Source organism: Pantherophis guttatus, chromosome 8 (genome assembly GCF_059756535.1).
Source record: "Pantherophis guttatus breed Tessera chromosome 8, ASM5975653v1, whole genome shotgun sequence".
NCBI lineage: Eukaryota > Metazoa > Chordata > Lepidosauria > Squamata > Colubridae > Pantherophis > Pantherophis guttatus.
In genome coordinates, this window is record NC_142070.1 from 7,861,732 (window position 1) to 7,887,033 (window position 25,302).

Sequence of the window (25,302 nt, forward strand, 5' to 3'; positions counted from 1 at the left end):
CTTGAATGCCAAAATCTCAAACATTGGATCATCAGCAACTTAAATTACTATGAAAGGTGCTGACCTGTCAAGATGATTGCTTAGTGGTTCCACAGACATGTCTACTCATGAGGAAAAATATCAAATTAAAAAACAAAGCACAGTTTTTGGAAAAGGGAACCTGCAGTCCACGATCGTGGGTGTTGTGACCTTAGAGAATGGTTTCTTTGAAAATGTAAATACATGGGAAGTGAAAGTGAGTAGGATGGGGATTCCCTGACGCATAACAGGGGAGGAGGAGAATCTAGGCAATAAATAAGCTGTTCACCCCGACAAAAACACCACTTCTCTCTCCAGACCACAAGTGGGAAACCGGACTCAGCGCAGAGATGCTCAAACAGACTTTCCTCACCATCCTTGTCCTTCTGGCTTGCTGGGTGGCTCTCATGGAAGGTAAAAAAAAATGATCTTGTTCTCTTTTTTGGTTCTAGAAGGGAGGCATTTCCAAGCTCGCATCCAGATGTTCCTAACCCCTTCCCTGTTTCTTCTGCTTCTCGCTCCTTCGTGCAATTTCTTTGCATAATTCTGGGTAACCTTTTGGTAACCTGGAAAGAAGAAGAAGAAATAACACTTTCGCTGTTGCTTTCTCTAGGATTGTAAAGGGGTTTTTTTTTCTCTGTTTGAAGGGTTCCCTTTTTTATTTATTTTTATTCTTCATCGTTTTATAGCCTTAAGCTGACATCAAGCTAAAACATAGGAAGAACGGTTGCTAGGAATTGGGTATGTTTAGTCTCATGGAAGAGGCACAATAGCTCAACGGTTAAGGATGCTGTGCTTATCAGCTTTTCTGCCGACAACCCAGGCCACGCAATGGGGTGAGCTCCAGTTCGTTGCCTTGGCTCCTAGCAACCTAGCAGGAACCATGTAACATGCAAGTAGATCAATAGGTACCACTTTGGTGGGAAGGTAACAGCACTCCATGATGTCCTGCTGGCCACATATCTGCAGGAATGTCTTCGGACAGTGTCAATGAAATGGAGATGAGAACTGTCCCCCTAGAGTAGGGCACAATTGGACAGTGGAAACCATCCCTAACCTTACCTTAAGTCTGATGGAAAGAAGGGGTGACATGATAGTTGGAGGACCAGCCGCTCCGAACCTGACCGAACACTGGTGAGGTCTCATATTAAGACCTACCTAGTGGCGATAAAAGCGGCGAAAACTAGCTATTTTGCCGCTCTTATCACGTCATCAGATAATCGCCCGGCCGCCCTGTTTAGGGTGACCCGCTCCCTCCTCCATCTGGAAGTGCGGGATGACCCCTTGCAGGGTCGAGCTGAGGATTTTGTGCAGTATCTGTATGACAAAATCGCTCAGATTCGGGAAGGGCTGGCCTCTGACTGGGTATGTCCAGACGGGATGACTGAGGCAGGTCTTGAGAGTGTTATCTGGGGGGAGTTTGATCCTGTGGCTCCCGAGGACATGGACAGGGTCCTGGGACGGCTGAACGCGACCACATGTTTATTGGACCCGTGTCCCTCCTGGTTGGTACTGGCTTCCCGGGAGGTGACACGAGGCTGGCTCCAGAAGATTGTTAACGCTTCTTTGAGTGAGGGGGTCCTGCCGGCCGCTTTGAAAGAAGCGGTGGTGAGGCCCCTCCTCAAGAAGCCTTCTCTGGATCCGGCTGTTTTGGCTAACTATCGTCCAGTCTCCAACCTTCGCTTCATTGCGAAGGTTGTTGAGAGTGTGGTGGCGCAACAGCTTCCCCGGCACCTGGATGAAGCTGTCTATCTAGACCCGCTCCAGTCCGGCTTCCGGCCTGGGCACAGCACGGAAACGGCATTGGTCGCATTGGTGGATGATCTCTGGAGGGCCCGGGATAGGGGTTGCTCCTCTATCCTGGTCCTGTTAGACCTCTCAGCGGCTTTTGATACCATCGACCATGGTATCATGTTGCACCGGTTGGCGGGGTTGGGGGTGGGAGGCACCGTTTTGCGGTGGTTCTCCTCCTACCTCTCTGACCGGTCGCAATCTGTGTTGACAGGGGGGCAGCGGTCGACCCCGAGGCACCTTGCTTGTGGGGTGCCACAAGGGTCGGTCCTCTCGCCCCTTCTGTTCAACATTTATGTAAAGCCGCTGGGTGAGATCATCCGTGGCTTCGGGGTGGAGTTCCATCAGTACGCTGATGACACCCAGCTGTACATCTCCACCCCAGGCCACCCCAATGATGCCCTTAAAGTGATGTCCCAGTGCCTGGAGGCCGTGCGGGCCTGGATGGGGAGAAACAGGCTCCGACTCAACCCCTCCAAGACCGAGTGGCTGTGGCTTCCGGCGTCCCGATATAGCCAGCTGACGCCATCGCTGGCTATTGGAGGCGAATCACTCGCCCCCACGGAGAGGGCTCGTAACTTGGGCGTCCTCCTGGACGCACGGCTGTCGTTAGAAGATCATTTGGCGGCCGTGGCCAGGGGGGCTTTTTATCAGGTTCGCCTGATACGCCAGTTGCGCCCCTTTCTAGATCGGGACTCCCTACGCACAGTCACTCAGGCACTCGTCACTTCCCGCCTGGACTACTGCAATGCTCTCTACATGGGGCTCCCCCTGGGGTGCACCCGGAGGCTCCAGCTGGTCCAGAATGCGGCCGCGCGGGGGATTTTGGGGGCGACGAGGCGCTCCCATGTGACACCTCTCCTGCGCGAGCTGCACTGGCTCCCGGTGGTCTTCCGGGTGCGCTTCAAGGTGTTGGTGACCACCTTTAAAGCGCTCCATGGCTTAGGGCCGGGGTACTTACGAGACCGCCTTCTGCCACCAATAGCCTCCCACCGGCCAGTACGCTCCCACAGAGTGGGCCTCCTCAGGGTGCCGTCCGCCAGACAATGTCGGCTGGCGACCCCCAGGGGGAGAGCCTTCTCTGTGGCGGCGCCCGCCCTCTGGAACAACCTCCCCCCAGAGCTACGTACAATAACAGACCTCCGGATTTTTCGTCGGGCCCTGAAAACCCATTTATTCCAACTAGCTGGGCTGGCTTGAGTCAAATTTTAAATGGATTTTAAATTGGAATGTTTTAATCACGGCCAAAATTATTTAATTATTTTAAACAGTTTTTAGACTTTGTATGTTTGTATGTATGTCTTGTTTTTACTTTGGCTGTTCACCGCCCTGAGTCCTACATTGGAGAAGGGCGGTATAGAAATTTAAACAAATAAATAAATAAATAAATAAATAGTCGTCTTCCAATATTTGAGGGGCTGCCACAAAGAAGTGGGGATCAACCTATTTTCCAAAGCACCTCAATGGGTGGAAACTAATCAAGGAAACAGCCATCCTAGAATTAAGGAGAAATTTCCTGACAGTGAGAACAGTTAAAGAGTGGTTTATCTTCAGAAGTTGTGGGTTCTTCATCACTGGAGGCTTTCAAGAAGAGATTGGACAACTCTTTGTCCGGAATAGCATAGAGTCTCCTGCTTGAGGAGGACATTGGACTAGAAGACTTCCAACTCTGTTATTCAGTTATTCGGAGTCTCCTTCTCTATTCTTAATCCTCTGAAATGTCTGTTTCTGACTTTGAAGTGAAGAAGACAGAGTTGAAAGAAACTGGATCAGGGAAGTAACATGGGAAGAGTTTAGGGTTAGGGAACGTAGCTATTAAGCCCATTATGGGAATGCATTTATAATTGAAACCATGCACGCAATTTATCTATCGCCTCTATTTTGACAGGTTCTTAATCTCAAGGTTCCCCTTTTAGGACAGATTCCCATGTTTCTTATGTAGCATTTCAGGTATTTTGTAAAAAAAAAAAAAAAGTTCATGAAAGTTAGTTGGTGGGGAAAAATAGCAGGGGGTGAATTTAACCAGTAAATTAGGTGTTGGCCAAGATACCACAACTAGGAAAGGAGATGCAGCACAAAGATGACCAAATCAAGCTTCCTTCCCATCCTTATTTTTCTGGCTTCCTGTGTAATTCTCATGCAAAGTAAAATGATCTGATTCCTTTTTGTTTTTTAAAATTGATTTTAGAAGAGGGGCATTTCCAAGTTCATTCCAGATTTTCAAGAGTGGGCTGTACTCCAATAGACCCTTTTCCTGGTTCTTCTACTTCTTGCTCCTTCCTCTTTTGTGCAAATTGTTTGTATGTCCTCTACTCACCGTCCTGTTTAATGTCCGTTTCTGGCTTTGACAATTATCATTAGAGAAAGTATAAGTTTCTGAGTTTTAGTTGGGATAGGATTTTCTTTTTTCATGTAGGTTGCTGAATAAGTCATAATACAGCTTGATTTTACTTTAGTGTAGTGCACAAATACTGAGGAAAGAAAGAAAGAAAGAAAGAAAGAAAGAAAGAAAGAAGGAAAGAAAGAAAGAAAGGGAAAGAAAGAAGGAAAGAAAGAAAGGGAAAGAAAGAAGGAAAGAAGGAAGGAAGGAAGAAAGAAAAGAAGGAAGGAAGGAAGGAAAGAAAGAAAGAAAGAAAGAAAGACAGAAAGAAAGAAAGAAAGAAAGAAAGAAAGAAAGAAAGAAAGAAAGAAAGAAAGAAAGAAAGAAAGAAAGAAAGGCAAGTTGCCTTTTTTGATTAGGGAGAAGCCAGTAGCTAAATATTTTAGGATCTGATTTATGGGTTTGATAATTAGAAAGATTAGAATATGGAAAGAAGGGAGACACAATGTAATCATAGACAGACGGGATAAAATATAAATATATTTATAACTGTAAAAAAGATGAAAAGTCACTGCTTTTTATCTTTTTCTTCTTTTTGGCCCCTCTTACTTCTTATTTATTCCACTTTCCTTTTTTCCTTTAAATTTCTATTGTTTCCATTTTGTATCAAAACTTTTCAACATTAAAAAGAAATAGACTGATGGATGGATGGAATGGACAGGAAGATAGATAATACAAATTACAGTATATCGTGATGATATACTGTAATTAGTACAATGGAAGGTTTGCAAGCAAACACCTCCCATACATTTTATCAGTGTTTTTCAACCTCAGCAATATTAAGGTAGATGGACTTCAACTCCCAGAATTCCCCAGCAGAGGAATTCTGGGAACTGAAGTCCACTCACCTTAAAATTGCTGGGTTGAGAAACACTGTTTTAGATGATGGTAAATGATGGGTGAAGTATTCACCTTCTTTATATGATTTTTTGCAGGAATTCCCAGCGCGGGTCGGGAGCGCTGTTTATGCAAAGGTTTGAGAAATTCTGTGCAAAAGAACCGTATAGTTAAAACTGAGTACCACCGTCCAAGCACCACCTGCAGTCGAGAGGAAGTGATGTAAGTAGTTGAACAGAATCTTGATGCCTTCTCCTACTGAAGTTATTGAATTGCCAAAATGTTCATTGCTAAGTGAGACAGTTCTTAAGTAAGTTTTGCCCCCTTTTACAACCTTTCATGCCAGAGTTGTTAAATGAATCACTGACGTTGTTCAATTAGTAACAGGGAGACACCCAGCTGCTCTGTCATAGTAACACGGTCGTAAAATGAATCTGGCTTCCCCATCAACTTTGCTTGTCAGAAGGTTGCAAAAGGTGATCACATGACCCCGGGACACTACAGCAGTCATAAGTACATGCCAGTTGCACGCATCCGAAATAAAAAACACACTCTCTCTCTCTCTCCCCTCTCTCCCTCTCTCTCCCTCTCTCTCTCGTCTCCATATTTCACCTCAAAGTGGAAAGCATATTTCAGGATACTCATATCTATTTCAGCCTGCTGGGTCTCTCTTTATTTTCAGCCATAGAAATTTCTGCCTTATACTTTGCAGATTGTGCCATTCTTATCTGGTGATAAAATCCATGCCAAGTAAAAATTTGAACTATGTAGTCCATGACAACACAAGGTTCTTCCACCATCAGTTTGCCAGTTTGGTGTACTGGTTAAGATATCTGGGAGATCCTGAGTTAGAAACTGGGTCATCATGAGTTCTAGGCATGAAATCTTAGGCATGAAAGCCAGCTGGGTAACTTTGGACCAATTGCTAGATGATGGTGAGTTCTAGTTCTGCTATGAATGCATGAATGTTGACTGGGTGACTTTGGACCAGTCATTCTTTCTCAGTTTGGCCCATCTCGTAGGGTTACTGTTGTGGATTAAATAGGAAGAATACTGGCATGTTCACCACTTTGAGTTATTTATAAAAATAATAAAGGTGGGATATTATTATTATTTTATTATTATTATTTATTGAATTTGTATACCGCCCTACTCCCGAAGGACTCAGGGCAGTGAACAGCCAAATAAAAAACATATAATACAAATGTTAAAAAACCATTAAAATACAATTAAATAATTGGCCCGGAAACGAAATTTAAAACACCCCAAATTCATAAGACAAATTTAAAATTTAAAAAGTTATTTTAAAAGTTTAAAAGAGAGGTTCGGCCAGGCCGGCCTGCTGAAAAAGAAATGTTTTGATGGCACGGCGGAAAGCGCGCAGGTCCGGGATCCTCCGTATCTCTGGGGAGAGCTCGTTCCAGATGGTAGGTGCCCCCACAGAGAAGGCTCTCTCCCTGGGGGCCGCCAGTAGACATTGTTTGGCCGACGGCACCCTGAGGAGCCCCTCTCTATGGGAGCGTACTGGTCGGTGAGAGGCTACTGGTGGCAGAAGGCGGTCTCGTAGATACCCCGGTCCTAAGCCATGGAATAAATATCATTGGAATCCTTCAGTCTCAAGAGACTATGGTATCGTGCTCTGGAAAGAGCATCTAAAACAGCATCTAGTGTGACTAAAAAGGCCAATTCGAGAGGGGCAATCCCTTCCACACTGAAGGCAGATACATTCTGTCCCCTGCCCAGCCCACATAAATAAAACAAACAACTAAATAAATCAAGGTGCCACCAGAATGAGCAACAATCAAGGTGTCCCAAACTGAATAAGGATGGGGGAACATAGATTTTTTTTTTTTTAAAAAAAGCAGACAACTTTTGTTTTTATGCTTGAGATTCACGGAGGATAACAAAAGTGAGGGAATCTTAGAGGTGGCTTAAACTGACTGAAGGAACGTGGTGGCTCAGTGGCTAAGATGCTGAGCTTGTTGATCGAAAGGTCGGCAGTTCAGCGGTTCGAATCCCTAGTACCGCGTAGCAGGGTGAGCTCCTGTTACTTGTCCCAGCTTCTGCCAACCTAGCAGTTCGAAAGCATGTGAAAAATGCAAGTAGAAAAATAGGGACCACCTTTGGTGGTGTAGGAAGAAATATCCTTCTGGGTTCAGCTCCAAGTGGGGTGAAAAAGACACTGGAAACATGGAGACTGCTTGGAAAGATGGTTTAATGGTGGACAGGATCACATGGCTTGAGTTCCTGAACAGAAAAGGGACCAGATACAGCGAGTCCCCGGGTTTTATGCTCTCTCTGGCTTTGAACTTCCTGGGGCCCAGAAAGAGTATCCTGATTGATTGTCAGACTCCCAGGGGGTGGGAGTCTTAGCCAGCTTTGCTGGCTGATGTAATCTTCCCAGGTGCCATGTGATGAGTTTCTGCTGCTAGATGGGTCCCATTGTGTTAGTTTCTGTTGCTAGATGGGCCCTATTGTGTTGCAGATGATGATCCTTTGACAAAGGATTGAGTTTCTGCCTCTGGCCCATTGACAAAGGGTAGGTGGGAGCTGTTTTGTCTTTAAAACATGCTTCTCCATTTCTCATACAGGGAAACATAATATTCTGCCTTTTTAATATTTCCTAAAATATTTCATCTTCTAGGAAAGGGGTGGGTGCTAACTTCCTACAGTGGGAAGGTAACAGCATTCCGTGCATCTTTGGTGTTTACTCATGCTAGCTGACTGAAATGTATGGAATTAAATGCTTTCCATGCTGACCTACAGTGTAGAAGAGAGAGGGAGGGAGGGAGGGAGGGAGGGAGGGAGGGAGGGAGAGAGAGAGAGAGAGAGAGAGAGAGAGAGAGAGAGAGAGAGAGAGAGAGAGAGAGAGAGAGAGAGAGAGAGAAATGGATTGCACAAAGTAAAGTTATCTTTAGTCAACTGGTGTGAGTATGTTGAGTTTGCAGCGGACAATCTGGAGAGGTGGGAAGGCAAGTGGGCTGGCTTCACAACAGTTGCATTGAGAGTCAATTAATGATGAATGCTAATAACACCAAACAATCCTTTGTCTAATCTGGTCTTTAATTTGGTCTCTTTGCATTTATGTAGAGTGACGCTTAGAAACAACCAAAGACTTTGTCTGAACCTGAACGGGGACCAAGGCAGGGAAATTAAAAAGGTAAGTAGCGAACACGTTGGAATGTTAGCTTGTTTGTGTTTTTCTGAGGACTAATAAATCAAGCTGGAACGAGGCAATAAATCTTTTTTCAGCTGTTTATTCCCACAGAAATAACCTGAAGTGTGGCTCAGATATTTATATAAACAAAAATTGTTATTTGCCACATGTCAGTCTCTGTAATTTCTTTCACAAGGTTACCATTCAGCCTTTTTACTTATCACATTTGTCACGTTTCGTACAAAATTACTCATAGCAGCTCCTCAAAACTTCCGCATCTTAGCTTCCGAATCTTAGCTCGCGGTCAGATGTTTCCTGCTGTTTAATTGTGGCTTGTTTGTCAGTTTTGCAAGGAAGCCAGCAAAGAGAGGGGAATCTTAGACAGTCCAGTAGATAATTTAATCAGTTCTAACTACAGGTGGCTCGTTATTCTACGTAGATGGATTCATTCCTGACTGACTTGATCTTCAAAACATTCCCTTGAGACCTTTTCTTGAGGATGAGATTCCTTTCCTATAGAAATTACTTTCTCTACGATTTAAAGGGGACTTTCCCTTTTTGAAGGATTCCCTTATTTTATATTCTTCATCATGTTATATTATTTAACCATCATCAGGTTAAAACATATGAAGAACAATTGCAGGAATTGGGTATGTCTGATCTAGGGAAAAGAAGGACTCTTCGGGGGTGAAATTCAGCAGGTTCTGACAGGTTCTGGAGAACCGGTAGCGGAAATTTTGAGTAGAAGAAACAGATGGGAAGTAATCAAGGAGAGAGGCAACCTAGAACTAAGGAAAAATTTCCTAACCATGAGAACAATTAATCAGTAGAAGGACTTGCCTCCAGAAGTTGTGGGTGCTCCAACACTGGAGGTTTATAAGGAGAATAGAATAGAATAGAATAGAATAGAATAGAATAGAATAGAATAGAATAGAATAGAATAGAATAGAATAGAATAGAATAGAAATTAGATGATGGATGGAATGGAATGGAATGGAATGGAATGGAATGGACTCAGTCAGAACATGGAGCAGAAGAACAAGTTAAAAAGGCAATATTTTGTAAGGGGAGAAAACTAATCAAGTGGCTTACATTTTATGCTTCCTTTACAGGATATTTTGAACCGAATGAAGGCCAAATAATAAAGTTCAAGCCAAGTTTTGAAGAAGCTGCTTCACTTCTATGGACATGTAATCAGCTTGTGAAGGACTCATCATCTATGACACTCAAATTGGAACCACTGATCCAACAGCATTATATATGGATTTAGAAGTAACCCCAGTACTTCCTGTAGCAATTTATTTAAAAAAAAACGAGTATATGAACTATGTAATGAGGCAAAAAGGCTGTGATTTTTGTTTTGTTTTTGACATTTCTGACCACGGCAGGTCTTCAATCTTCCAAATCAAACAAGCTATATGACAATGTCAAATTGGCGTACTTCATTCCTGAATATTTTTATGCTTGTTACACCAATACAAGATAGTCCTCGATTTACGACCACTATTGAGCCCAAATTTCCGTTCGTTAAAAGTGAGTTTAGAAGCTAGAGACTATGAGAGCAGAATTAAGACAGGGTTAGAAGAAATGACCCAACAACATATTGATTTAAAACCTGAGCTGTTCCTATTGGGTATACTACCAGAGAAAATTAGTAAAGAAAATATATACTTGATTATACATATAATAACTGCAGCGAGGATAGCATTTGCGCAAAGATGGAAAGCAGAGAAAATCCCTTTGGAAGGGGAAGTAATTAAAAAAATCTTAGATTGTGCAGAAATGAACAGATTGATGATTAAAGAGAGAGAGAGGATACGGACTACTATAAGATAAGGGGGAAATTTTATGATTGCTTAAAAAAGAGATATAGATAAAAATTGTGATAATTAAATAAGGAGAATGTTATATTAAATGTATTGTAATTTGGGGGGAAATATCGCAACAGAGAAATGGAAATTATCAAGGAGAAATGAAGATAGGAGGAGGAATAAAAAGAAGAAGAAGTCACGGAAGAAACACCGAGAAGACACACGAAAGGATTGATGTATTATGTGTTTGTTTGTTTTATTATTAATTATAATTAAATTTAATTATATTTAAAAAAAAAGTGAGTTTTGTTCCATTTTACTTTTTTGCGGCAGCTCCTAAGTAAATGAGGACCCAGATTATGGGGGCAATAAGATGACTTTGTATAAATATACAAAAGTATGAAGGCTATTGCTTAACGCATTGTAAGCCGCCCTGAGTCTCTGGAGAAGGGCGGCATATAAATCAAATAAAAATTTAAAAAAAAAATCACTGCAGCTGTTAAGTGAGTAACATGGTTGTTAAGTGAATCTAGCTTCCCCATTGACTTTGCTTGTCAGAAGGCCACAAAAGGGGATCATATCACCCTGGGCAGTGGTGGGTTCCTCCCTGTTCAACCCAGTTCCACCGAGCCGCTAGCGGTGACGATATGATGTCACCGAACCGGCTCTTTCTCCCCCGCCCCCCTGTGTTATTCTTACCTTTTATTTGGCCCCACCCCCAATCTATTGCTGCCTCCTGAGTCCCAGCTGATCAGCTAGAAGGAAAAAAATTGTCACATGACCATCAAGCCACGCCCACAAAATAAGCCACGCCCACATAAACGGTAGTAAAAAAAATTAGAACCCACCCTGTCCCTGGGACATGCAACCGTTATAAATACATGTCAGTTGCCAAGCATTTGATCACAAGGATGCTACAACGGTTCTAAGTGTGCAAAGAATGTCATGTCACTTTTTTCAGTGCCATTGTAACTTCAAACAGTCGCTAAATGAATGGTTGTAAGTCAAGGCCTACCTGTAGTGTACTTTATCTTAGTTATACCATTATACCACTTCCGTTCCTAATCATGAACTGTGTGTGTTGTAATGTTGCAGTCCAAGCTTCACCATTTTTTTTTTAGTAGCTTTACAATTTTGTGTACCTCAATCCAGTGGTGAAATCTAAAATTTGTTACTACCGGTTCTGTGGGCGTGGCTTGGTGGGGGGGGGTAATGTGACTGGGTGGGCGTGGCCACTTTTTGTTTTTAACTTTTAAAACTTTTAAAACCATTTTTTTCTACATGCTAAAATGCTTTCAAAAGGCTCTGACGATCCCAGCCGAGTTGCTTTTACGAGCTTTCTTGACACAGTTGTCACATGAATCTCTGCCGTCATTCAGTGAATCACACCGTTGTTAAATGAATCTGGCTTCCCCCTTGACTTTGCTTGTCAGAAGGTCGTAAAAGGGGATTGCGTGACCCCCGGGACACTGCAACCATCATAAACATGGACCATTAGCCAAGCATGCAAATTTTGATCACGGAGAGAGCACCGAGAATTGCAACAGTATGAAAAACAGTTTAAGTCACTTTTTTTCAGTGCCACTGTTGCTTTGAAGAGTCACTGAGCAAGAGGTTGTAAGTTGAGGACTTTCTGCAGTCCACTACCAAGTGAGTTGAATTCCCTTCGATTGCTGAGTTCTTACAAGAAATAACAACCAGAATCAACCGATGGTCTTACTGAGAATTTCTTGGTTTTCCCCTTAAACAGACAGTCAGATTCCTTCCTTTTCCTGGAAAACAGAGATTTCTCCTAAAAGCCAAATTCAGTTTCAGTTTCAAGCTCATTGTGAGTCATCAGCAAAGAGAAGAGAAAGAAATGTAAGCTACAGTGGCTGTCTGACCTTTTTTAAAAAAAAACACCACTAAATTTATTTTTTTTAATTTATTTTTATTTTTATTTATTTTTATATGCCGCCCTTCTCCGGAGACTCAGGGCGGCTTACAATGCGTTAAGCAATAGCCTTCATACTTTTGTATATACCTGCTTAGTAGGGCTTTCGACCCCCCCCCCACAAAGCGGTGTTCTTTTTTATACAAAGTCAGCTTATTGCCCCCACAAACCGGGTCCTCATTTTACCCATTTTAGAAAGGATGGAAGGCTGAGTCGACCTTGAGCCTGGTGAGATTCGAACTTGCGGTAATTGCAGGCAGCTGGATGTTAAATGCTGCCTTAGTAGGAGGCATTAGCCTCCATTAATTACCGGTAGATTTTTTTCCCCTAAATGCAAATTATAAAAAAGATGTTGAGACTCTGGAAAGAATGTAGAGAAGAGCAGTTAAGATGATTAGGGGACTGGAGGTTAAAAGATATGAAGAACGGTTACAGGAATTTGGGTATGTCTAGTAGGTTCATGAAAAGAAGGGGAGACATGATAGCAGTCTTCCAATATTTCAGGGGTTGCCCCAAAGAAGAATGGGGTCAACCTTTTCTCAAAAGCACCTTGAAGGCAGGACAAGAAGCAATGGATGGAAACTAATCAAGGAGGCAGCCAATCTAAAATTAAGTAAAAATTTCATGTCAGTGAAAAAAAAAAATCAGTGGATAGCTTGCCTCCAGAAGTTGCTGCTGCTCCATCATTGAAGGTTTTTAAGAAGAGATTGGACAGCCATTTGTCTGAAATGGTATAGAGTATCCTGTTTGAGTAGGGGGTTGGGTTAAAAGATCACCAATGTCCTTACAACTCTGAAGAGGAGGAGGAAGAGGAAGAAGAGGAGGGGTTCCAATTTGCTGCTCCAAATTTATAAATTTACAAGTTTAGTGACATATAAGTAGTCCTCAACCTACAACCATTTTTTAGCGACCATTTAGTGAAGTTGCAACAATATTGAAAAAAGTAATGTATGGAGGATCAAATACCATTTTTCCTTAGTTATTTTGTCTGGTTTCATTCCTAATAAAAAAAAACTTGATTTTTTGATCCTCCACATCACTACTGCAGCTAGGATACTATACGCGCAAGAATGGAAAAACGAATTAATACCCACAGAAAATAAATTGATTTGGAAAATTACAGAAGGTGCAGAGGCAGACCAGTTAACGAAATTACTTAGGAACCAAAAAGATTCTGATTATTACAAATGTTGGAATTTATGGTATAATTGGATGAAAGAAAAGAGAGGGAAATGAAATGGATTGTATTAGTGGTATAGGCGCAGATTTCTGTACGTTAGTTGCAATAACCTTGTATGTATATATGTAAAGTATTGTATTTTTAAAAATGAAAATAAACTTTATTTAAAAAAAAGAAAGAAAGAAAGAAAAAAGTAATGTATGATTGGTCCACTCAAATGCTTTGGCCACCAAATGAGAAGGAAGGACTCACTGGAGAAGAGCCTAATGCTGGGAAAGACTGAGGGCAAAAGAAGAAGGGGACAACAGAGAACGAGGTGGCTGGATGGAGTCACTGAAGCAGTCGGAGTGAGCTTAAATGGACTCCGGAGGACAGTAAAGGATAAGAAGGCCTGGAGGAACGTTGTCCATGGGGTCGTGATGGGTCGGTCACGACTTTGCAACTAATAACAACAAATGATTGGTCCTCGGACTTACAATCAACTTCCCCATGGGTCATATGATCAAAATTCAGGTGTTTGGAGAGGTTGCAAATGATAACCACATGACTTCAGATGTTGCAACCAAATAAATGCCAGTTGCCAATCACCCTGAATTTTGATCATGCGACCATGGGGATGCTGCGATGGTTGTAAGTGCGAGGACCTCCTTCTCCCGACCTCAGAAGGATGGAAGGCTGAGTCAGCCTTGAGCTGGTCAGGATCGAACTGCTGGCAGTCAGCAGAATTAGCCTGTAATATACTGCATTCTAACCATTGTGCCACCATAACTCTAGCGTGGTCTTGGTGGTTGGAGAAGACAAATGGCCTCCATTGATCATACGATATATAGACATCAGCTATTAGACAGGTTGTCCTCAATTTATGACATAAGTGCAATCGGAATTTTCCTTGCAAAGCAAGATGGTTGTTAGATGAGTGACATCCAATTTTAGGCCCCTTTTGCTTGTTAAACAAATCATTCCAGTTGTAAAGTGAACCATGCAGTTGTTAAGCGTTTCCCCCATTGTGGCAAGCTAGCTGGGAAGGTTGCAAATGGTGATCACATGACCCCGAGCTAGCACAACCATTGTGAGTACATGCCGTTTCTCATGTGACCCCACTGGGATGGTTTGATGGTTATAAGTCATGTTTTTAGTGACACTGTAACTTCAAATTGTCACTAAGCAAATGGCTGTAAGTCAAGGATTACCTGTACTGTTTGCTCAACAAATGTGGTTGTTCAAATTGTTGACCAAGTAAACAATTTAGGTGTATCTCTTTTCTGCCACAGATATTAAGGAATCATCGCAGTGGTTAAGTTAATAACAGAGTTGTTACGGTAAGTAAATTAAACTCCACCATTGACTTTGTCAGAAAGTCGCATAAGGTGATCACATGATCCCAGGACACTGCTACCATCATAAATGTCCCAAAGGAGCTTTTTTCAACAGGCAACTGGACGTTTTTGTTTTTCTTTGAAGACATTTCGCTTCTCATCCAAGAAGCTTCTTCAGCTCTGACTGGATGATGGAGAATGGAAGGATTTATACTCCTTGCAGACATCTGGTCATTTGCATTCTTTTAAGGAGTCCTTGAGGCCACCTGGAGGTTTATCTGTGCCATCAGGGTCACCTGAGTAGTGCAAATGGGTGTAGAGCCTTCTTGGAACTGCTGAATGAACTCTGTTGTGGACTGGAGATAGTTCATGTGGTATCCCTCCCTCTCTGTTTAAAGAGGGCTGTTCAATTTTAACATAGATGGTCTCTTTGACCCTTCTTTCAAACCAACAGTCTTCTCTGTCCAAAATGTGGACTTGCTGTCTTCAAAAGAGTGGCGTTTGTCTTTCAAATGCAGATGGACTGCTGAATCTTGTCCTAATGGATTTCTTCTCTTATGTTGTGCCATGCGTTTGTGAAGTGGTTGTTTTGTTTCCCCAATGTACAGATCTGCACATGTTTCACTGCATAGTACTGCATATACGTTGTTCCGTTTGTGTCTGGGTATGTTATCCTTGGGGTGGGCAAGTTTCTGCCTTAGTGTATCCTTGGATTTAAAGTGTGCACGTATGTTGTGTTGGCTGAAGATCCTCCTTTTCAGCTATTCCTGCAACGTATGGAATGACAACGTTGGGGACAGGCATAACCTGGATTGACTGAGAATCTCCATAGACAACTGTCATAAATATGGATCAGTTGCCAAGCATCTGAATTTTGATCACATCGCCGTGGAGATGCTGAAACGGTCGTAAGTGTGAAAAACGGTCCTCAGTTGCTTTTTTTCAGTGCCATTGTAACTTTGTACGGTCACTGAATGAATTATTATAAGCCAAGGACATTTTAATTCAAGGCTTGTAGGTGTCAGCAAAGACAAAGAGAGCTTGTGTCGAGATGCTAAACAGAACTGAAAGTGAAAACTTTCCATTTCCTAAAACAGGAACTTTTTCCTGGTATTTGCAGTCGGGTGGGACTTTCCCTTAAGCAATTAAAAGGACCAATCAGCTTTCAGGGAGGGAGAATTCTCTCCCTATAAATCACAGCATCTGCTACTAGAGAGAATGAACACTCAAGAACTTGCATTACTATGGAGAAAGTCTGTGCTATATCTCTCATTTTGCTTCTCCTGCTTGCAGTGGGAACAGAAGGTAAGGAAAAATGACAGCATTTTGGGGGGCTGAGCATGTTTATCCTAGAATATGAATTGATTAATTTCTGGAAATTAATTTGCTTTGCTGGCTGGGGAATTTTGGGAGTTGAAGTCCACCCATCTTAAAGTCACCAAAGTTTAAAGAGATACTGGTCAGTTAAATTATTTTGTTAAAGCTCAGAGCAAGTCTCTAATACAAATTTTCACTGTTAGTGTTGATAAGGTGTAGTGTATACCAGTATTAAGGAAACAGCAAGCCACTGGTTACTTGACATCTTAAAAATATATTATTTTTAAATCTTGCAATAGGAAAAAACAAATGAGTTTTTCAGGGCAATTTTTCAGCGAGAAATTCTAGGTTTTGTGGCCATTTTGCAACTAGGGATGCCAGGTCTGCTTCCCAAAAATAGCGGACAAGCAGGGTGGGGGGTGGGGGGTTAAGTAGTAAAAAAATAAATAAAAAATTTACAATTAAATTATATATTTCCTTACAAACATTTTAACACGTATTAAAATAATCACTTCAAAACTTTACTTAAAATTCAAAACATCAAATATATTATAATAACATGTAAAATACTAAATTACATTTTAATTTCATCATAAAGCCTTTGAATAAAAAATATGTCCACTATTTTGTGAAAAAAAATAGTGAACATAATATGAAAAAAGCGGACTGTCCGCTCAAATAGTGGACACCTGGCAACATTATTTGCAACAGTGCAAAAGCATTTGCAGTTGTTGTGGCCCGCCAGCGGCCTGCGCGGATTGTTGCTGATCCTGACAATGAGGAGGCTGGTGTGGTGCTGCGCCAGCAGCCTGTGCAGCCGGCGCTCAAGTCAGATAGCGAGGAGGCTGAAGAAGATGTGATGCCAGAGGCAGGGATTCAGTCAGGGCCTTCAAAACCTCCAGAAGCTCCTTTAAGTGAAGAGGGTGAAGAGGAGGAGCCTCTTCTCGATGCACGGGCACGCAGAACTGCCAAAAGGCAGGAGTGGTTTCCCAGGAGGAGGTCTCCTCGAGAGTAAGACTTGGGGCTAATTGGCCACTCCCTTAGCCTATTTAAGAAAGAATGCAGCTTGCAACAAGCTGCAGGAAACAACTTTAGTTCGCTAATCATCGTGTTGGGATTTTTTTGCAACCTTGCTTCTGGGATTTCTGCCAACTCCAGTAAGACTCTGACTATCTTATCTGTGGAATTCTGGCAGGCTGTTAAGAACACTTATTAACAGCCTGCATTTGCTAAAACTGCGTTATTAAGTAAACTAAATTTTGTTCAGAGTTTGTGGGTGCTGCATTCTTTGGGATCCGTAGCTGGGGCAGAACAGCACTGCTTTCCAATCCATATGTGACTTCTTCTTCTCCACACAGTCCCAAAGCCGGCTATTAAAAAGGGGCCTCTCCGTTCTGATGCTTGGTAACCGACTCATATGTGTGACAGTTGCCGCGTCCCGGAGTTCTGTCGCCATCCCCGTTTGCAATCTTGTAATGAGCAAAGTCCACGGGGCAGCCAGATTCATTTCACAGCTGTATTACCAATTGAACAAGGGCAAGGACTGACTTAACAACGGTGGTGAAGAAGGTCGTTAAATGGGGGCAAAACCTCACTTAACTGATATCTGAGACTTCGCCACAAAAATGTGGGGCTCAATTGTGGTCGAGGACTATCTGTAGATAGTGAAGTGGTGTAGGGTTTCCTGCCTAAGCAGGGGGTTGGACTAGAAGACCTCCAAGGTCCCTTCCAACTCTGTTATTCTATTCTATTCTATTCTAAACTGATGTGTTTCAAAATGTCCGCCGGGATTTGCAATCACCATTCTCTTGCCTATTTTGCCTGGTGTCTAGGTATGATGACTTATCAGAAGAATGGTTGTAAGTGCCGAATCATGTCTTCCAGCAGTATACCGGTGAGATTGGTGGCCAACTTTGAAGTCTTACCTGTCAGCCCTTCCTGCAACAAAGTCGAATATATGTAAGTACCGAATCATCTCCAGAGCGAAGCGGGGAGAGAGGAAAGGAAAAAAAACCCAGAAAATTCTGATTTAAGAATATTCCTGCCGTAGACGGAAGGTGGAGTTGTCTCGGCTGCCTTTATCCCTTAATATGTGCCTCAAAGAATGCACAACAATGTTTGGGATGGGACTATATAAGTAGTCCTCAATTTATGATCACAATTGTGATTCTTCTCTGTGGAAAAAAACATCCCTTCAGAGACAGGATTGGCCCCCACTTTAACACACTTTCTCAAGATCCTGAAGACTTGGTTCTGCCAATGGGCCTCGGAACCCAGAATGATACAGTAGTTTTATCAAGTAGTTTTATTGATTGTTGTGGAGTGGGGTTATTATTGCTTTTTGTATTGTAGTCCTTGATGCCATCTGAGCTTAGTTGCCTTCTTGCAGACGTTTCACTAGACTAAGACTGATGAGGTTACCTAGTAGAGTCATGAAACGTCTGCAAGAAAACAACGAAGCTCAGAAAGTGCCAAGGACCCCTCATTTCAAGCCTGAGCTGGTGTCACATGGGAGCGCCTCGTCGCCCCCATAATCCCCCGCGCAGCCGCGTTCTGGACCAGCTGGAGCCTCCAGGTGCACCCCAGGGGGAGCCCCATGTAAATGTGGATGCCAAAGCAGCCAGATTTTGATCATGTAATTGTTGGGATGCTGTGATGGACACAAGAGGGAGGACTGGTTGTAACTTTGAATGCCACTAAATGAAGGGTTGTAAGTTGTTAACCACCTGTAAGTGTAATAAATAAGGAGTTTTGTTCCTTGTTTCCTTCTTTTCAAGAGTGACACGGAAGGACTCAGGAAAGCGGCAGTGCTTAAACCCAACTTTGCCAGAAGTGCAGATAATGTATAAAAAATGTAAGTTCAATCAATTTTATTTACAGTTGAAAGGACCAAAAGCAGGTTACAAACATCATCTAAACTCGGCACGCGGTGGCTCAGTGGCTAAGATGCTGAGCTTGTCGATCGAAAGGCCAGCAGTTCAGCGGTTCGAATCCCTAGTGCCGCGTAACTGAGTGAGCTCCTGTTACTTGTCCCAGCTTCTGCCAACCTAGCAGTTCGAAAGTACATTAAAAATGCAAGTAGAAAAATAGGGACCACCTTTGGTAGGAAGGGAACAGCGTTCCCGTGCGCCTTTGGCGTTTAGTCATGCCAGCCACATGACCACGGAGGCGTCTTCGGACAGCGCTGGCTCTTCGGCTTTGAAACAGAGATGAGCACTGCCCCCTAGAGTCAGGAATGACTAGCACATATGTGCGAGGGGAACCTTTACTTTTACCTTTAAGCAGTGTTTGGGTTATGTTAAGAAACACTTTGTTCCCCTTTCAGGGGTGTGAAACTGGCGGTCCACGGGCCAAGCCCATCCCAGCTCCGCAAAGGGGAAAAACAATGTGAAATGTCATGTGACGGCAATGTGACACCACGGGTTTGGCACCCGTGCTGTAAGGGAACTTAGCACACGTTCAGGAGGACCTTTAGAGACCTGAAGGCTAAACACAAAAGCTATTTCGGTTTGGCCAGAATTGGCTAGGAAGATGCTTCTGCAGCACCTGTATTTTGGCTGAAATAAATGGTCCTTCCCAAAAAGCTGTTTTCACCTCTTCCATTTTGTTTTAAACCAGACCTACATTTGAAGAAGACCCAACCAAGATGGAGAACACCAATAAGACCTCAGTAATTTCATCCAGGCAAGGGGTGATGGTCTCCATTGGATGTCCTAGGCACGCCGCAGGAACAAAATTGCCTCAACCAAAGAGGATGGAAGCCGGTGGAAGTCTGTGGGCTTGTTCTGTGTGTTGTTGTTTTTTCAAACCCATATATTTTTGTACACAATATACAAGCTAAGGCATCATACAATTTGCTGGACTTCGTTAGCACGATGGCTTAGCTGTCTAAATATAGCCAAACTGTGTTGAATGAACCAAATGATGGTTAAACAAGTGTTTGAAGCCAGTCTGTTTGGGAGAATCCTGTAGGTCTCCCACTTGGCTTGCATATCACACCAAGCAGCTAGTTTGATCTGGGCTAAGTAAGTGGTTTTTATTGATCAAATGTATGTGTAGCATGATCCCACCCATTCGTGTATTTAAGCCATCATTCATGATTAATGAACCAAGGCAATTGTGAGCCTAAAACTGGAATCAAACAAAGTATGTAGGCTCCAGGTTTTGTCTGAGAGGTACTGCAATCAAAGGTGGCCAGAGCAGTCAAACCTTTAATCATTATTGGTGGGTTCCCAAAAGCCATGCAATTAATTTTAGGTAACCAAGGACCTACATTTTGAAGATAAATATATATATATAACTCAGGGTTGCACTGTTGGGCTGAAGAAGTACTCCGAGTCAGTTTTCCATGGCAGTTGCAAATGTTCATGGCTACAAATTACAATGAGCCATGTTATATCCTTAGAGGTTAGATTGGTTAGATTGTAGAGGATAGTCCTCTACAAAGCCTGAAGACCTAGATGAGTTCACAGCAGGGGATTTTATAGTGACTTAAGCATTGTTGTTGGCCTGCTGATAATCTTTGGTTTATTTTGTCAGCATCCCTTATCGGTTCTTTATGTTTCACTGACATTGTTTTATTGTTTTGAATGTGTGGTAAGCCACCCAGAGCCACATCTGCAGAGTGGACAGTTTGCACAAATGAATTTAATTTACCACAGAAATAACCAAAGATTAAGCTGGAATGAGATCACAGCATCACTCCTCTTTCTCAGCCCTGACAGCAGGCCAGTCTTGCAGACAACAACTGCATTTAACAGGGTAGCTCACCAATGACATGTAATGTAAATGGTACATGTGATGACATGTAACAGATATTAATATATTTTACAATGGAAAAATCCCAGCTGGTAGCATTGCAGATATGGTTCAGCAAGTAATGAAATATCTGCAAATGGAAAACTTAAGCTCGGAGAATACAGCTTTATTGAATAAAGTTCCTCAGTCTTGTTGAACTGCTTTAAAATATATAAAATATAAAAATGTGCAAGGAATCCACTACGATATATTCTTAAGACTTCAGATATGCGCCTACATATCTAACTCTTTCAATCTGCTAAAGTTAATAATATAATTTATATTATTCATCCCACATTGTGTGGGAATTTAAAATTAAGTCTTTTTCACTCCAAGAAATCTGTAGAAGAATTCAGTCCTCATTTCTATTTTATGTAGCACAGGCAAAACTATTTTCTCATAAGTCAGTTCTAAAGATTTGCTTCTGTTAAAATGTATTTTCAAATATATGAAACAGGTACATTTATATTGGAGATGATGATGTAATACACATTTGATCACTTCTTGAACTGTTACAGATATTGCTTACAGCTATACTTGAAAATGTAACTTGTTACGTGTACTCAGGAAAAATGAAATTAATATCAGGATGCCTTGTAAACATATGCATGCTTTAAAGAAAATAATGTAAATTAAGTTTAGAAGAAATAACTTTTTACCTAAGAAAATATAAATTATTCAATAAAAGATGACAAAGCACAGACTTGCTTTATGGTATTCTTCAACTATTAAAAGATTTCCCTTTTACAAAAGGGACATGGTCTCCGAGCCTTAATAAAAGTGCAAATGCTCAAATACTATATCCTAATACCATATCACAGTGGTGAAATCCAAATTTTTTTACTACCGGTTCTATGGGCGTGGCTTGGTGGGCATGGTGTGGCTTGGTGGGTGTGGCTTGATGGACGTGGCAGGGGAAGGATACTGCAAAATCCCCATTCCCACCCCACTGTAGGGAAAGGATACTGCAAAATCTCCATTCCCATCCCACTCCAGGAGAAGAATATTGCAAAATCCCCATTCCCACCCCACTCTGGGGCCAGCCAGAGGTGATATTTGTCGGTTCTCCGAACTACTCAAAATTTCCGCTACCGGAAATTTTGAGTAGTTCAGAGAACCGGGAAATACCACCTCTGGCTGGCCCCAGTGGGTTGGGAATGGAGATTTCTAGGAACTGGAAGACACGAGGTGATTATTGTTTGGAAGAATGGTATAAGGAAGTATGGGATATTGCCATAAATGATAAATTGACTTGCAATATTAAAGTAAGGAGGGGCATGATGAAAGTAAATGAATTCAATGGAATCTGGAAACAGTTCCTAATATATGTGTTTTCTGGAGGAAGTGGGATACCACCACCAGAAGAAGCTTTAAGATTTTGGAAGCAGGAATGATCCAGAGGGGTGGGGGAGCACTCGTTGATTGTTTGTATTGTGTATATTGTTATATATTATGATTCATGTATGTTATGTATGTTAATTTTTTTTTAAATAATAAAAAAAATATGAAAAAAAAATAAAAACAAAATTTCCGCTACCGGTTCTCCAGAACCTGCTGGATTTCACCCCTGGCCATATCATTAAAAATAGAATATTTTTGATGGAGATTCTCTACAACCAGCCACTTTGGGCACCAGGACCATATCCTTTACCAGGGATCTCCAAACTTGGCAACTTTAAGATTTGGGGATTTCAGCTCCCAGAATTCCCCAGCCAGTGTCTTGTACGAACATAAGGTGAGGGTTAGTTAGGGTTCCTTTCATTGCTGAGATTGAGAAACGCTGCTCTGATTTAAAAAGCCAGCTAGATAAACTGGAACTCCAACTCCCAGAATTCTGCGCGCCGGCTGGGAAATTCCGGGAGCTGCAATCGAAGCAAGGCAAAAGGCGCCTCCGCTGCTTTTGCTGCAGTACTGCATGCCTGAGGCGCTCTCGCGTTTAAAGGATACGACGATCCTTCGCGGCTACCGTAGCCACGTGACTTAACATGGCGCCGCCCAGCGAAGATCCCACGTTGCCGGTCCGGAAGAAGCTGCGCCGTCCGCCGTCATGGCCGCTCGCCATAACAACAAGCTGCCGTTCAACCTGCCGCAGCTGCAGAACTTGATCAAGCGGGACCCGCCGTCATATACCGAGGAGGTGAGGAATTGTAGGGGGGTGTGTGGTATAGCCTGAAAAGGGGTCTTGGGTGATGTTTCTGTTCAAGGGGGGGTTGGACTAGATGACCTCTAAGGTCCCTTCCGGCTCTGTTATTTCATTATTTCTGTACAGTGTTGCCGCCGAAAATAGCAACGGAAAAGACGCCTCTGGAGCGTGCGCAGGCAGTCCTCGACTTACAACCGCTCCTTTAGTGGCCGTTCGAAGTTACACTGAAAAATGACTTAATGGCCGTTTTTCCACACTTACGACCGTTGCAGCATTTTCCCCCTTTGGTCACGTGATTCAAACCAGCTGGGCCACTGGTTCGTATTTATGGACCGTTGCTTGTGTGTCCCTTTTGCGACTTTCTCACCCATCAAAGTCCATGGGGGGGAGGGGCAGCCAAATTCGCTTAACAACCGGGCTAAGTAACTTATCAACTCTGCAGTGATTCACTTAACGCCCTGATAGCGCAGCAGACTAAAAGCCTGTTATTAACATCAGCTGCCTGCAATTACTGCAAGTTCAATTCTCACCAGGCTCAAGGTTGACTCAGCCTTCCATCCTTTCTAAGGTAGGTAAAATGAGGACCCGGATTGTGGGGGCAATAAGGTGACTTTGTATAAATATACAAAAAAGGATGAAGGCTATTGCTTAACGCATTGTAAGCCGCCCTGAGTCTCCGGAGAAGGGCGGCATATAAATCAAATAAAAAATAAAAAACAACGGGGGGGGGGGAGGGCGGCAAGAAAATGAGTAACATGGGGGCAAAACTCATTTCACAAATGTCAGCAACAGAAAGGTTGGGCTCGGCTGTGGTCGTAAGTCGAGGACCACCTAAGGGAGTGAGGTGTGGTCGTAAGTCGAGGATCACTTATAGGGAGTGACAGGTTGGAGTAGGGGGTCTCCAACCTTGGCAACTTTAAGCCTTTAAGTTGGAGGACTTCCAACTCCCAGAATTCTCCTTTTGAATGGAACGTTCTTATTTGGTTTATTGACGATCACACATTGTGAGAGAACTTGGTGGCGCAGCAGACTAAAGCACTGTTAAGTAACACCAACTGCCTGCAATTACTGCAAGTTCAAATCTCACCAGGCTCAAGGTTGACTCAGCCTTCCATCCTTTCGAGGTAGGTAAAATGAGGACCCAGATTGGGGGGGCAATAAGCTGACTTTGTATAAAAAAGAACACCGCTTAGGGGCCCCCCGAAAGCCCTACTAAGCAGGTATATACAAAAGTATGAAGGCTATTGCTTAACGCATTGTAAGCCGCCCTGAGTCTCCGGAGAAGGACGGCATATAAATCAAACCAATAAATAAATAAATCCTCATTCCCAGCTCAACTTTGGTTAGGGATATTTAGCAATGAACTACAGTGAAAGTATTTTTTTTCCCCCCTTTGAATTTCTTCTAGTTCCTTCAACAGTATCGCCATTATAAGTCCAATGTGGAAATATTCAAACTTCAGCCAGCAAAGCCCAATAAAGAACTGGGTGAATTGGTGATGTTCTTGGCCCAGGTAAAATGCTATTTGGTATTTGTGTGTGTATGAGAGAGAGAAAAAGAGAATTTTGCTTGAATTACATCAGGGGTCTTCAAACTTGGCAACTTTAAGATTTGTGGACTTCAACTCCCAGGATTCCCCAGCCAGCTATGCTGGGGAATTCTGGGAGTGGAAGTCCTTCTTCTTCTTCTTGTGCCTTATCCATCATCGGACGTTGGCGATCATGTTGGCAATCCTATTTTTGTCAACAGCCGTATGAAAAGGTGCTGCTGAGTTTTATCCAAACCAGTCCCTGAGGTTTTGAAGCCATGATGTTCTTCTTCTGCCTGGACCTCATTTGCCTGTGGAAGTCCACAGGTCTTAAAGTTGCCGAATTTGGAGATCCCTGAATTAGATTAAACCTCCCTCACTGAAGAAAAAAAAATTATTAGGAGAATGAAAATGCTAAGGCTTTTCCTTCCAATAATTCTAATGAAAGGTTCTAAACATAAATGAGAATAATCACTTCTGACAATTCTAATAGATGGAGCTAAAACTAATTTAGTCGTTTCTTCTGCTTGAATCACTATTTTGACTGTGGCTTTAACAATATTTTCATAGAAAATTCTCACCATCCTTAAGTTGCAAGGATACTATAGTGGGAAAAAATGCAGTGTATGCATTAGACATTGTATAGCAAGTAGTCCAATGCTTCAGATTCAGTTCCGAAAAGTTGATCTGGAGTGGGTGGGAGCAGGAACATATCCGCCCACTGCAACTTTTTAAAGTAGCTGCATCTTTGCTGAGTCATGTTGCAGACAACAGCGGCACAATCCTAAGAAATGACATAGGTGCTGTAAAGCGTAACCTTCAGAACTAGCATTCTGTCCTCTGAAATAACTTTTTCCAAATTCGTGCATATTAAACGGAAATTGCTATGTAAGAGAGAAAGTGTCCTCTGTTATTGGTATCCTATTCATAGGAAGCCTCTTTAGGAGAAAATCTCAATTTTGGTAGTGAAACCATGGTGTGGAACTGATATCCAATATTTCCAGGGAATGCCAGATTAGAGAAAACTGCATTTTGGATTGAATATTATCTGTGGGACATGAGAATGTGAGGTTAAGCCAGGGGTCGGCAACCTT

The 25,302-nt window shown here is 42.5% G+C and overlaps 1 protein-coding gene and 1 long non-coding RNA gene across 3 annotated transcripts in view; both read left to right on the plus strand.

Annotated features, from left to right (window-relative positions):
- Positions 1-336: 336 nt before the first annotated feature.
- LOC132708888 (uncharacterized) lies at positions 337-10,230 on the plus strand. Its single transcript, XR_015729088.1, has 4 exons — positions 337-432; positions 5,125-5,248; positions 8,117-8,186; positions 9,296-10,230. It is a non-coding gene; the product is annotated as an uncharacterized LOC132708888 (long non-coding RNA).
- Positions 10,231-22,484: 12,254 nt separating this feature from the next.
- SDAD1 (SDA1 domain containing 1) overlaps positions 22,485-25,302 on the plus strand; it is a 33,522-nt gene continuing 30,704 nt past the window's right edge. The window contains exons 1-3 of one of the 2 annotated variants that reach the window (XM_087875238.1): positions 22,528-22,674; positions 22,807-22,997; positions 24,089-24,193. In XM_087875238.1, the coding sequence (XP_087731364.1) occupies positions 24,179-24,193 (15 nt within the window). In that variant the 5' untranslated portion in view covers positions 22,528-22,674; positions 22,807-22,997; positions 24,089-24,178. Of the gene's footprint in view, positions 22,675-22,806; positions 22,998-24,088; positions 24,194-25,302 lie in introns of both variants that reach the window. The other variant, XM_060687022.2, reaches the window with a different exon arrangement.